This window comes from Oncorhynchus clarkii, chromosome 26 (genome assembly GCF_045791955.1).
Source record: "Oncorhynchus clarkii lewisi isolate Uvic-CL-2024 chromosome 26, UVic_Ocla_1.0, whole genome shotgun sequence".
In the NCBI taxonomy this organism is placed as follows: Eukaryota; Metazoa; Chordata; class Actinopteri; order Salmoniformes; family Salmonidae; genus Oncorhynchus; species Oncorhynchus clarkii.
In genome coordinates this window covers 30,325,347-30,338,228 of record NC_092172.1, presented here as the reverse complement: position 1 = coordinate 30,338,228, position 12,882 = coordinate 30,325,347, and the positions used below count along the sequence as shown (strand labels likewise).

The following is a 12,882-nucleotide window of genomic DNA, read 5'->3' as shown; positions in this document are numbered from 1 at the left end:
AACCAGGTAAGGTTGGGCAGGCTCGGTGTTCAAGAGCTCCAGTGCGCCTTCACGGTCCGGTCTATCCGGTGCCACCTCCATGCACCAGCCCTCCGGTGGCAGCCCCCCGCACCAGGCTGTCTCTCCGTCTTCTCCCTACAGGTGCTTCCTCCTGCCCAGCGCTGCCAGATTCTCCCGTCTGTCCTGAGCTGCCAGATTCTCCCGTCTGTCCTGAGCTAGCAGAGTCTCCCGTCTGTCCTGAGCTGCCAGAGTCTCCCGTCTGTCCTAAGCTGCCAGAGCCGCCAGTCTGTCCTGAGCTGCCAGAGCCGCCAGTCTGTCCTGAGCTGCCAGAGCCGCCAGTCTGTCCTGAGCTGCCAGAGCCGCCAGTCTGTCCTGAGCTGCCAGAGCCGCCAGTCTGTCCTGAGCTGCCAGAGCCGCCAGTCTGTCCTGAGCTGCCAGAGCCGCCAGTCTGTCCTGAGCTGTCAGTCAGCCAGGAGCTGCCAGCGCCGTCAGTCAGCCAGGCGCTGCCAGAGCCGTCAGTCGGCCAGGAGCTGCCAGAGCCGTCAGTCAGCCAGGAGCTGCCAGAGCCGCCTGTCATGCCGGCGAAGCCGGAATCGCCCTTCACTCCGGAGCTGCCGGAGTCTCTCGTCCATTCGGGACCCGTGTCTAGGGTCCCCAGTCCGAGGTCGCGGCGAGGGTCGCCGCTCTTAAGAGGCCACGGAGGCGGTTAAGGAGGCGGTGAAAGACTATGCTAGAGTGGGGTCCACGTCTCGCGCCTGAGCCGCCACCACGGACAGACACCCACCCAGACCCTCCCCTATAGGTTCAGGTTTTGCGGCCGGAGTCCTCACCTTTTGTTTTAGTAAGGTCAGGGCGTGAGTTGGGTGGGTTGTCTATGTTAGTTTGTCTATGATTTTCTATTTCTGTGTTTGGCCTGGTATGGTTCTCAATCAGAGGCAGCTGTCAATCGTTGTTCATGATTGAGAACCATATTTAGGTAGCCTGTTTTCCATTGTGTTTTGTGGGTGGTTGTTTCCTGTTTATTGTTTTTGTTTCACCTTTCAGGACTGTTTGTTTGTCGTGTTTGTTGTCTTGTCTAGTGTTGCATATTTCATTAAATAATATGAACACTTACCACGCTGCATATTGGTCCTCCTCTCCTTCCCCAGACGACAACCTTTACACTCTGTCTCTGTCTGACTAGTGTTCTGTAGTATAGGGTTTCAAGTAGGACGTAGTGTAGCAGCAATCTATTTGATAATGACCACAGCTTAACATTAGCCTACAACTACATCCAACTATCCATGTTCCTCCCAGTGGTTCTTCTTTGAACATTACAGGTATGAATAGATTTGACTAAGAATGATAAATTGTTGTTGTAATGTTCTTATCTAAGGGGTAAAGTGAGGTTTAATTGTTTCACAGTTTCAGCTTTCCTCCTCTGTGTGTTTGTGTACAGGAATAGCATGTGCGAGTGCTGGAATGGCATGTGCGAGTGCTTGAGTGTGTGTGTCTCACCCTTCACGTTGACTTTGTGCTCTCCAGTGCCAGGGTGAGAGATGAGATCCACCTGCATGGACACCTCCCCCACAGAGCTGTCGGTAGACTGACCTGCAGACCAACAATACAACACTACCGTCAGAGAGAGAGAGAAGGAGAGATAGATAGACACCTCCCCCATGGAGCCATTGGTAGACTGACCTGCAGAACAACACAACACAACACTATTGTAAGAGAGAGAGAGAGGAGGAGGAAGAGAGAGAGAGAGAGAGAGAGAGAGAGAGAGAGAGGAGGAGGAGGAGGAGAGAGAGAGGAGGTCGGAGGAGAGAATGAGAGGAGGAAGGAGGAGAGAGAGCACATTGAGTCCTCACCTGGAGATCACCATAAAAGACTACCGTCAGAGAGAGAGAGAGGAGAGAGGAGGAGAAAGAGAGAGAGAGGAGGAGTGAGAAAGGGAGAGAAAAGAGACAGTGAGAGAGAGAATCATCACCTACAATGACCTGCTAGTCATCACAACCACATGTTGTAAGAGAGTCAGAGGGGAGATTCAGAGAGAGAGAATAGGAGAGACAGAGAGAAAGAAAAGGAGAGACAGAGAGAGAAGAGAGAGAGAGAGAAAAGGAGAGCGAGAGAGAAAAGGAGAGCGAGAGAGAAAAGGAGAGCGAGAGAGAAAAGGTGAGAGAGAGAGAAAAGGAAGAGAGAGAGAAAAGGAGAGACAGAGAGAGAAAAGGAGAGACACAGAGAGAGAAAAGGAGAGACAGAGAGAAAAGGAGAGACAGAGAGAGAAAGGGAGAGAGAAAAGGAGAGACAGAGAGAGAGAAAATGAGAGAGAGAGAAAAGGAGAGACAGGGAGTGAATAAAGGTGAGACAGAGAGTCAAAAAGACAGAAACACTGCATCTCAAATAAGGTTACACACACACTGATACAGAAAGGTAGAGGAGAAACCCCTGTGGTAGTGACTGAAACATAAACTGCAACATGAAGAGAATGACTCACTCCACTTCCTCCTGTGTCACTCTGAGAAGTAGGGATCTCTGGAAACCAGTGACAAAAGAAAAACAAGCTACAGAGAAAACAAAACAACACATGGAGCTGTAGATAACTGCATTAAGCTCTGAGTAAAAGAACAGAACAGAATGGAACAGGAGTGCACACACACACACACACACACACACACACACACACACACACACACACACACACACACACACACACACACACACACACACACACACACACACACACACACACACACACACACACACACACGTAATGCAAAGTGCTGCCCTACACAGAGACTCCAAACATTTAGGACCACTACCCTCTCTGGAGCAGAGAGAACAAACACACATTAAATATGGAGGTGCACTCAATGACAGACCCAGGAGGGAGAAAGGGAGAGAGCGGGGGTGAAAGAGAGGGAGAGAGACATAGAGATGAGGAGTGGGGGTAAGAGAAAGAAAGAGAGTGATAGAGATGAACAAGAGAGAGGTGGAGGAGAACAGCCAGACAGACAGAACATCCAGACATGGGGGTGGTAACATAGACAGAACAGCCAGATGTGGGGGTTGTAAACATAGACAGAACAGCCAGACATGGGGGTGGTAACATACACAGAACAGCCAGACGTGAGGGTAGTAACATAGACAGAACAGCCAGATGTGGGGGTTGTAACATAGACAGAACAGCCAGACATGGGGGTGGTAACATAGACAGAACAGCCAGACATGGGGGTGGTAACATAGACAGAAGAGCCAGACGTGGGGGTAGTAACATAGACAGAACAGCCAGACATGGGGGTAGTAACACAGACAAAACAGCCAGACGTGGGGGTAGTAACATAGACAGAACAGCCAGACGTGGGGGTAGTAACACAAACAGAACAGCCAGGCGTGGGGGTAGTAACACAGACAGGACAGCCAGGCGTGGGGGTAGTAACACAGGCAGAACAGCCAGACGTGGGGGTAGTAACATAGACAGAACAGCCAGATGTGGGGGTAATAACATAGACAGAAAAGACAGACGTGGGGGTAGTAACACAGACAGAGCAGCCAGATGTGGGGGTAGTAACACAGACAAAACAGCCAGACTTGGGGGTAGTAACATAGACAGACAGGCCAGACACAGGGCCAGACGTGGGGGTAGTAACATAGACAGAGGGCAAGATGTGGGGGTAGTAACACAGACAGAACAGACAGACGTGGGGGTAGTAACATAGACAGAACAGCCAGACGTGGGGGTAGTAAACACAAACAGAACAGCCAGGCGTGGGGGTAGTAACATAGACAGGACAGCCAGACGTGGGGGTAGTAACATAGACAGAACAGCCAGACGTGGGGGTAGTAACACAAACAGAACAGCCAGGCGTGGGGGTAGTAACACAGACAGGACAGCCAGACGTGGGGGTAGTAACACAGGCAGAACAGCCAGATGTGGGGGTAGTAACATAGACAGAACAGCCAGATGTGGGGTTAATAACATAGACAGAAAAGACAGACGTGGGGGTAGTAACACAGACAGAGCAGCCAGAAGTGGGGGTAGTAACACAGACAGAACAGCCAGACGTGGGGGTAGTAACATAGACAGAACAGCCAGACACAGGGCCAGACATGGGGGTAGTAACATAGACAGAGGGCAAGATGTGGGGGTAGTAACACAGACAGAACAGACAGACGTGGGGGTAGTAACATAGACATAACAGCCAGACGTGGGGGTAGTAAACACAAACAGAACAGCCAGGCGTGGGGGTAGTAACATAGACAGGACAGCCAGACGTGGGGGTAGTAACACAGGCAGAACAGCCAGATGTGGGGGTAGTAACATAGACAGAACAGCCAGATGTGGGGGTAATAACATAGACAGAAAAGACAGACGTGGGGGTAGTAACACAGACAGAGCAGCCAGATGTGGGGGTAATAACATAGACAGAACAGCCAGACGTGGGGGTAATAACATAGACAGAGGGCAAGATGTGGAGGTAGTAACACAGACAGAACAGCCAGACGTGGGGGTAGTAACACAAACATAACAGCCAGACGTGGGGGTAGTAACACAGACAGAGGGAAAGATGTGGGGTTAGTAACACAGACAGAGGGAAAGATGTGGGGGTAGTAACACAGACAGAACAGCCAGATGTGGGAGTAATAACATAGATAGAAAAGCCAGACGTGGGGATAGTAACACAGACAGAACAGCCAGACGTGGGGGTAGTAACATAGACAGGACAGCCAGACGTGGAGGGTAGTAACACAGGCAGAACAGCCAGACATGGGGGTAGTAACACAGGCAGAACAGCCAGACGTGGGGGTAGTAACACAGGCAGAACAGCCAGACGTGGGGGTAGTAACACAGACAGAGGGCAAGATGTGGGGGTTGTAACACAGACAGACCAGCCAGATGTGGGGGTAATAACATAGACAGAAATGCCAGACGTGGGGGTAGTAACACAGACAGAACAGCCAGATGTGGGGGTAGTAACATAGACAGAACAGCCAGACGTGGGGGTAGTAACACATGCAGAACAGCCAGACGTGTGGGTAGTAACATTGACAGGACAGCCAGACGTGGGGGTAGTAACACAGGCAGAACAGCCAGACGTGGGGGTAGTAACATAGACAGAACAGCCAGATGCGGGGTTAATAACATAGACAGAAAAGACAGACGTGGGGGTAGTAACACAGACAGAGCAGCCAGAAGTGGGGGTAGTAACACAGACAAAACAGCCAGACTTGGGGGTAGTAACATAGACAGAACAGCCAGACACAGGGCCAGACGTGGGGGTAGTAACATAGACAGAGGGCAAGATGTGGGGGTAGTAACACAGACAGAACAGACAGACGTGGGGGTAGTAACATAGACAGAACAGCCAGACGTGGGGGTAGTAAACACAAACAGAACAGCCAGGCGTGGGGGTAGTAACATAGACAGGACAGCCAGACGTGGGGGTAGTAACATAGACAGAACAGCCAGACGTGGGGGTAGTAACACAAACAGAACAGCCAGGCGTGGGGGTAGTAACACAGACAGGACAGCCAGACGTGGGGGTAGTAACACAGGCAGAACAGCCAGATGTGGGGGTAGTAACATAGACAGAACAGCCAGATGTGGGGTTAATAACATAGACAGAAAAGACAGACGTGGGGGTAGTAACACAGACAGAGCAGCCAGAAGTGGGGGTAGTAACACAGACAGAACAGCCAGACGTGGGGGTAGTAACATAGACAGAACAGCCAGACACAGGGCCAGACATGGGGGTAGTAACATAGACAGAGGGCAAGATGTGGGGGTAGTAACACAGACAGAACAGACAGACGTGGGGGTAGTAACATAGACATAACAGCCAGACGTGGGGGTAGTAAACACAAACAGAACAGCCAGGCGTGGGGGTAGTAACATAGACAGGACAGCCAGACGTGGGGGTAGTAACACAGGCAGAACAGCCAGATGTGGGGGTAGTAACATAGACAGAACAGCCAGATGTGGGGGTAATAACATAGACAGAAAAGACAGACGTGGGGGTAGTAACACAGACAGAGCAGCCAGATGTGGGGGTAGTAACACAGACAGAACAGCCAGACGTGGGGGTAATAACATAGACAGAACAGCCAGACGTGGGGGTAATAACATAGACAGAGGGCAAGATGTGGAGGTAGTAACACAGACAGAACAGCCAGACGTGGGGGTAGTAGACACAAACATAACAGCCAGACGTGGGGGTAGTAACACAGACAGAGGGAAAGATGTGGGGTTAGTAACACAGACAGAGGGAAAGATGTGGGGGTAGTAACACAGACAGAACAGCCAGATGTGGGAGTAATAACATAGATAGAAAAGCCAGACGTGGGGATAGTAACACAGACAGAACAGCCAGACGTGGGGGTAGTAACATAGACAGGACAGCCAGACGTGGAGGGTAGTAACACAGGCAGAACAGCCAGACATGGGGGTAGTAACACAGGCAGAACAGCCAGACGTGGGGGTAGTAACACAGGCAGAACAGCCAGACGTGGGGGTAGTAACACAGACAGAGGGCAAGATGTGGGGGTTGTAACACAGACAGACCAGCCAGATGTGGGGGTAATAACATAGACAGAAATGCCAGACGTGGGGGTAGTAACACAGACAGAACAGCCAGATGTGGGGGTAGTAACATAGACAGAACAGCCAGACGTGGGGGTAGTAACACATGCAGAACAGCCAGACGTGTGGGTAGTAACATTGACAGGACAGCCAGACGTGGGGGTAGTAACACAGGCAGAACAGCCAGACGTGGGGGTAGTAACATAGACAGAACAGCCAGATGCGGGGTTAATAACATAGACAGAAAAGACAGACGTGGGGGTAGTAACACAGACAGAGCAGCCAGAAGTGGGGGTAGTAACACAGACAGAACAGCCAGACGTGGGGGTAGTAACATAGACAGAACAGCCAGACACAGGGCCAGACATGGGGGTAGTAACATAGACAGAGGGCAAGATGTGGGGGTAGTAACACAGACAGAACAGACAGACGTGGGGGTAGTAACATAGACATAACAGCCAGACGTGGGGGTAGTAAACACAAACAGAACAGCCAGGCGTGGGGGTAGTAACATAGACAGGACAGCCAGACGTGGGGGTAGTAACACAGGCAGAACAGCCAGATGTGGGGGTAGTAACATAGACAGAACAGCCAGATGTGGGGGTAATAACATAGACAGAAAAGACAGACGTGGGGGTAGTAAGACAGACAGAGCAGCCAGATGTGGGGGTAGTAACACAGACAGAACAGCCAGACGTGGGGGTAATAACATAGACAGAACAGCCAGACGTGGGGGTAATAACATAGACAGAGGGCAAGATGTGGAGGTAGTAACACAGACAGAACAGCCAGACGTGGGGGTAGTAACACAAACATAACAGCCAGACGTGGGGGTAGTAACACAGACAGAGGGAAAGATGTGGGGTTAGTAACACAGACAGAGGGAAAGATGTGGGGGTAGTAACACAGACAGAACAGCCAGATGTGGGAGTAATAACATAGATAGAAAAGCCAGACGTGGGGATAGTAACACAGACAGAACAGCCAGACGTGGGGGTAGTAACATAGACAGGACAGCCAGACGTGGAGGGTAGTAACACAGGCAGAACAGCCAGACATGGGGGTAGTAACACAGGCAGAACAGCCAGACGTGGGGGTAGTAACACAGGCAGAACAGCCAGACGTGGGGGTAGTAACACAGACAGAGGGCAAGATGTGGGGGTTGTAACACAGACAGACCAGCCAGATGTGGGGGTAATAACATAGACAGAAATGCCAGACGTGGGGGTAGTAACACAGACAGAACAGCCAGATGTGGGGGTAGTAACATAGACAGAACAGCCAGACGTGGGGGTAGTAACACATGCAGAACAGCCAGACGTGTGGGTAGTAACATTGACAGGACAGCCAGACGTGGGGGTAGTAACACAGGCAGAACAGCCAGACGTGGGGGTATTAACACAGACAGAGGGCAAGATGTAGGGGTAGTAACACAGACAGAACAGCCAGATGTGGGGGTAATAGCATAGACAGAAAAGACAGATGTGGGGGTAGTAACACAGACAGAACAGCCAGACATGGGGGTAGTAACACAGACAGAACAGCCAGATGTGGGGGTAGTAACACAAACAGAACAGCCAGACGTGGGGTTAGTAACACAAACAGAACAGCCAGATGTGGGGGAGTAACATAGACAGAACAGCCAGACGTGGGGGTAGTAACCCAGGCAGAACAGCCAGACGTGGGGGTAGTAACATAGACAGGACAGCCAGACGTGGGGGTAATAACACATGCAGAACAGCCAGACGTGGGGGTAGTAACACAGGCAGAACAGCCAGGCGTGGGTGTAGTAACACAGACAGAGCAGCCAGATGTGGGGGTAGTAACACAGACAAAACAGCCAGACTTGGGGGTAGTAACATAGACAGAACAGCCAGACACAGGGCCAGACGTGGGGGTAGTAACATAGACAGAGGGCAAGATGTGGGGGTAGTAACACAGACAGAACAGACAGACGTGGGGGTAGTAACATAGACAGAACAGCCAGATATACAGCCTATATACTTCCGGCCCGTCCTTGGACACTGTGCTATCTAACCTCCAAACGAGCTTCAATGCCATACAGCACTCCTTCCGTGGCCTCCAACTGCTCTTAAACGCTAGTAAAACCAAATGCATGCTTTTCAACCGTTCGCTGCCTGCACCCGCACGCCTGACCAGCATCACCACCCTGGATGGTTCCGACCTTGAATATGTGGACATCTATAAGTACCTAGGTGTCTGGCTAGACTCTAAACTCTCCTTCCAGACCCATATCAAACATCTCCAATCGAAAATCAAATCAAGAGTCGGCTTTCTATTCCGCAACAAAGCCTCCTTCACTCATGCCGCCAAACTTACCCTAGTAAAACTGACTATCCTACCGATCCTCGACTTCGGCGATGTCATCTACAAAATTGCTTCCAACACTCTACTCAGCAAACTGGATGCAGTTTATCACAGTGCCATCCGTTTTGTCACTAAAGCACCTTATACCACCCACCACTGCGACTTGTATGCTCTAGTCGGCTGGCCCTCGCTACATATTCGTCGCCAGACCCACTGGCTCCAGGTCATCTACAAGTCCATGCTAGGTAAAGCTCCGCCTTATCTCAGTTCACTGGTTACGATGGCAACACCCATCCGTAGCACGCGCTCCAGCAGGTGTATCTCACTGATCATCCCTAAAGCCAACACCTCATTTGGCCGCCTTTCGTTCCAGTTCTCTGCTGCCTGTGATTGGAACGAATTGCAAAAATCGCTGAAGTTGGAGACTTTTATCTCCCTCACCAACTTCAAACATCTGCTATCTGAGCAGCTAACCGATCGCTGCAGCTGTACATAGTCTATTGGTAAATAGCCCACCCATTTTCACCTACCTCATCCCCATACTGTTTTTATTTATTTATTTTTCTGCTCTTTTGCACACCAATATCTCTATCTCTACCTTTACATAACCATCTGATCATTTATCACTCCAGTGTTAATCTGCATAATTGTAATTATTTGCCTACCTTCTCATGCCTTTTGCACACAATGTATATATAGACTCCCCTTTTTTCTACTGTGTTATTGACTTGTTAATTGTTTACTCCATGTGTAACTCTGTGTTGTCTGTTCACACTGCTATGCCTTATCTTGGCCAGGTCGCAGTTGCAAATGAGAACTTGTTCTCAACTAGCCTACCTGGTTAAATAAAGGTGAAATAAAAAAATAAAAAAATAAGACGTGGGGGTAGTAAACACAAACAGAACAGCCAGGCGTGGGGGTAGTAACATAGACAGGACAGCCAGACGTGGGGGTAGTAACATAGACAGAACAGCCAGACGTGGGGGTAGTAACACAAACAGAACAGCCAGGCGTGGGGGTAGTAACACAGACAGGACAGCCAGACGTGGGGGTAGTAACACAGGCAGAACAGCCAGATGTGGGGGTAGTAACATAGACAGAACAGCCAGATGTGGGGTTAATAACATAGACAGAAAAGACAGACGCGGGGGTAGTAACACAGACAGAGCAGCCAGAAGTGGGGGTAGTAACACAGACAGAACAGCCAGACGTGGGGGTAGTAACATAGACAGAACAGCCAGACACAGGGCCAGACATGGGGGTAGTAACATAGACAGAGGGCAAGATGTGGGGGTAGTAACACAGACAGAACAGACAGACGTGGGGGTAGTAACATAGACATAACAGCCAGACGTGGGGGTAGTAAACACAAACAGAACAGCCAGGCGTGGGGGTAGTAACATAGACAGGACAGCCAGACGTGGGGGTAGTAACACAGGCAGAACAGCCAGATGTGGGGGTAGTAACATAGACAGAACAGCCAGATGTGGGGGTAATAACATAGACAGAAAAGACAGACGTGGGGGTAGTAACACAGACAGAGCAGCCAGATGTGGGGGTAGTAACACAGACAGAACAGCCAGACGTGGGGGTAATAACATAGACAGAACAGCCAGACGTGGGGGTAATAACATAGACAGAGGGCAAGATGTGGAGGTAGTAACACAGACAGAACAGCCAGACGTGGGGGTAGTAACACAAACATAACAGCCAGACGTGGGGGTAGTAACACAGACAGAGGGAAAGATGTGGGGTTAGTAACACAGACAGAGGGAAAGATGTAGGGGTAGTAACACAGACAGAACAGCCAGATGTGGGAGTAATAACATAGATAGAAAAGCCAGACGTGGGAATAGTAACACAGACAGAACAGCCAGACGTGGGGGTAGTAACATAGACAGGACAGCCAGACGTGGAGGGTAGTAACACAGGCAGAACAGCCAGACATGGGGGTAGTAACACAGGCAGAACAGCCAGACGTGGGGGTAGTAACACAGGCAGAACAGCCAGACGTGGGGGTAGTAACACAGACAGAGGGCAAGATGTGGGGGTTGTAACACAGACAGACCAGCCAGATGTGGGGGTAATAACATAGACAGAAATGCCAGACGTGGGGGTAGTAACACAGACAGAACAGCCAGACGTGGGGGTAGTAACATAGACAGAACAGCCAGACGTGGGGGTAGTAACACATGCAGAACAGCCAGACGTGTGGGTAGTAACATTGACAGGACAGCCAGACGTGGGGGTAGTAACACAGGCAGAACAGCCAGACGTGGGGGTATTAACACAGACAGAGGGCAAGATGTAGGGGTAGTAACACAGACAGAACAGCCAGATGTGGGGGTAATAGCATAGACAGAAAAGACAGATGTGGTGGTAGTAACACAGACAGAACAGCCAGACATGGGGGTAGTAACACAGACAGAACAGACAGATGTGGGGGTAGTAACACAAACAGAACAGCCAGACGTGGGGTTAGTAACACAAACAGAACAGCCAGATGTGGGGGAGTAACATAGACAGAACAGCCAGACGTGGGGGTAGTAACCCAGGCAGAACAGCCAGACGTGGGGGTAGTAACATAGACAGGACAGCCAGACGTGGGGGTAATAACACATGCAGAACAGCCAGACGTGGGGGTAGTAACACAGGCAGAACAGCCAGGCGTGGGTGTAGTAACACAGGCAGAACATCCAGACGTGGGGGTAGTAACATAGACAGAGGGCAAGATTTGGGGGTAGTAACCCAGGCAGAACAGCCAGACGTGGGGGTAGGAACACAGGCAGAACAGCCAGACGTGGGGGTAGTAACATAGACAGGACAGCCAGACGTGGGGGTAATAACACAGGCAGAACAGCCAGACGTGGGGGTAGTAACACAGGCAGAACAGCCAGGCGTGGGTGTAGTAACACAGGCAGAACAGCCAGACGTGGGGGTAGTAACATAGACAGAGGGCAAGATTTGGGGGTAGTAACATACTGTAGACATATTTGTACTGTTGTCTGTGTGTCTGTTGTGTCATTAACAGCCTAGTTGATACGATGTCTAATCAATATGTTTCCAAACAAGCAGAAGCTATTAGAGTAGGAGCTGATGAAGGGAGAGGGAGAGAGAGAGGGAGAGAGAGAGAGAGGGAGAGAGAGAGAGAGAGAGAGAGCGGGAGAGAGGGGGAGAGAGAGAGAGAGGGAGAGAAAGAGAGAGAGAGAGAGAGGGAGAGAGAGAGAGAGAGAGAGAGCAGGAGAGAGGGGGAGAGAGAGAGAGGTAGATAGACAGAGAGAGAGAGAGAGAGAGAGACAGAGAGAGAGAGAGAGAGAGAGAGAGAGAGAGAGAGAGAGGGAGAGAGAGAGAGGGAGATGGAGAGAGAGAGGGAGATGGAGAGAGAGAGAGGGAGCGAGAGAGCTGATGAATGGATCCTGATTAGGGAGGGGGATATTACGACAACACAATTAAGACCTGGAACAGGGGAAATCAACACGCTAACAACCAATAAAATTAGAGTCAGTTGGAAACAGTTTTTTTTTATGTCCCAATACCTTGGCATCGGGTCTATGAACTGACATATAAAACAACAATTGACTCATCAAGTCATTAGTTTCAATTTAAGCTACTATATAAAATACTTGCTACAAACAAAATCTCAATATGTGGGGCATTGAACAGTCATCCTTGTGCAGACTCTGTCACGAGGAAACATAATCAATAGAATACATCTTCTGGTACTGTCTATCTGTGGCTTGCTTTTGGAGTCAGGTCCAGGAATGATTGTTATGTCATAATATCAGGGTTCAGATGGAACTGCAAACTGTATTGTTAGGGGATCTGAAAAAACCCTATCAGTCAATGAGAAATATCATTCTAGTCTTTTTAGTACAATATCAGTAGAAATGTTCTACATCAGCGTAAAATGGAGGGATTTATTGCAAAAGGAAATATTAAAATGGCGTTATACTGGGAAAGATGGGTTGTTCTGTGGACAACGGAAGGTTGGAGTT

At 50.0% G+C, this 12,882-nt stretch overlaps 1 protein-coding gene across 2 annotated transcripts in view; it reads right to left on the bottom strand.

Moving 5' to 3' along the window:
• The window catches only part of LOC139385090 (protein unc-13 homolog C-like), a 235,673-nt gene that overhangs the window by 37,262 nt on the left and 185,529 nt on the right, over positions 1-12,882 (bottom strand). For both annotated transcript variants that reach the window (XM_071130138.1, XM_071130139.1), the window contains one exon: positions 1,498-1,590. In XM_071130138.1, the coding sequence (XP_070986239.1) occupies positions 1,498-1,590 (93 nt within the window). The remainder of the gene's footprint in view (positions 1-1,497; positions 1,591-12,882) is intronic.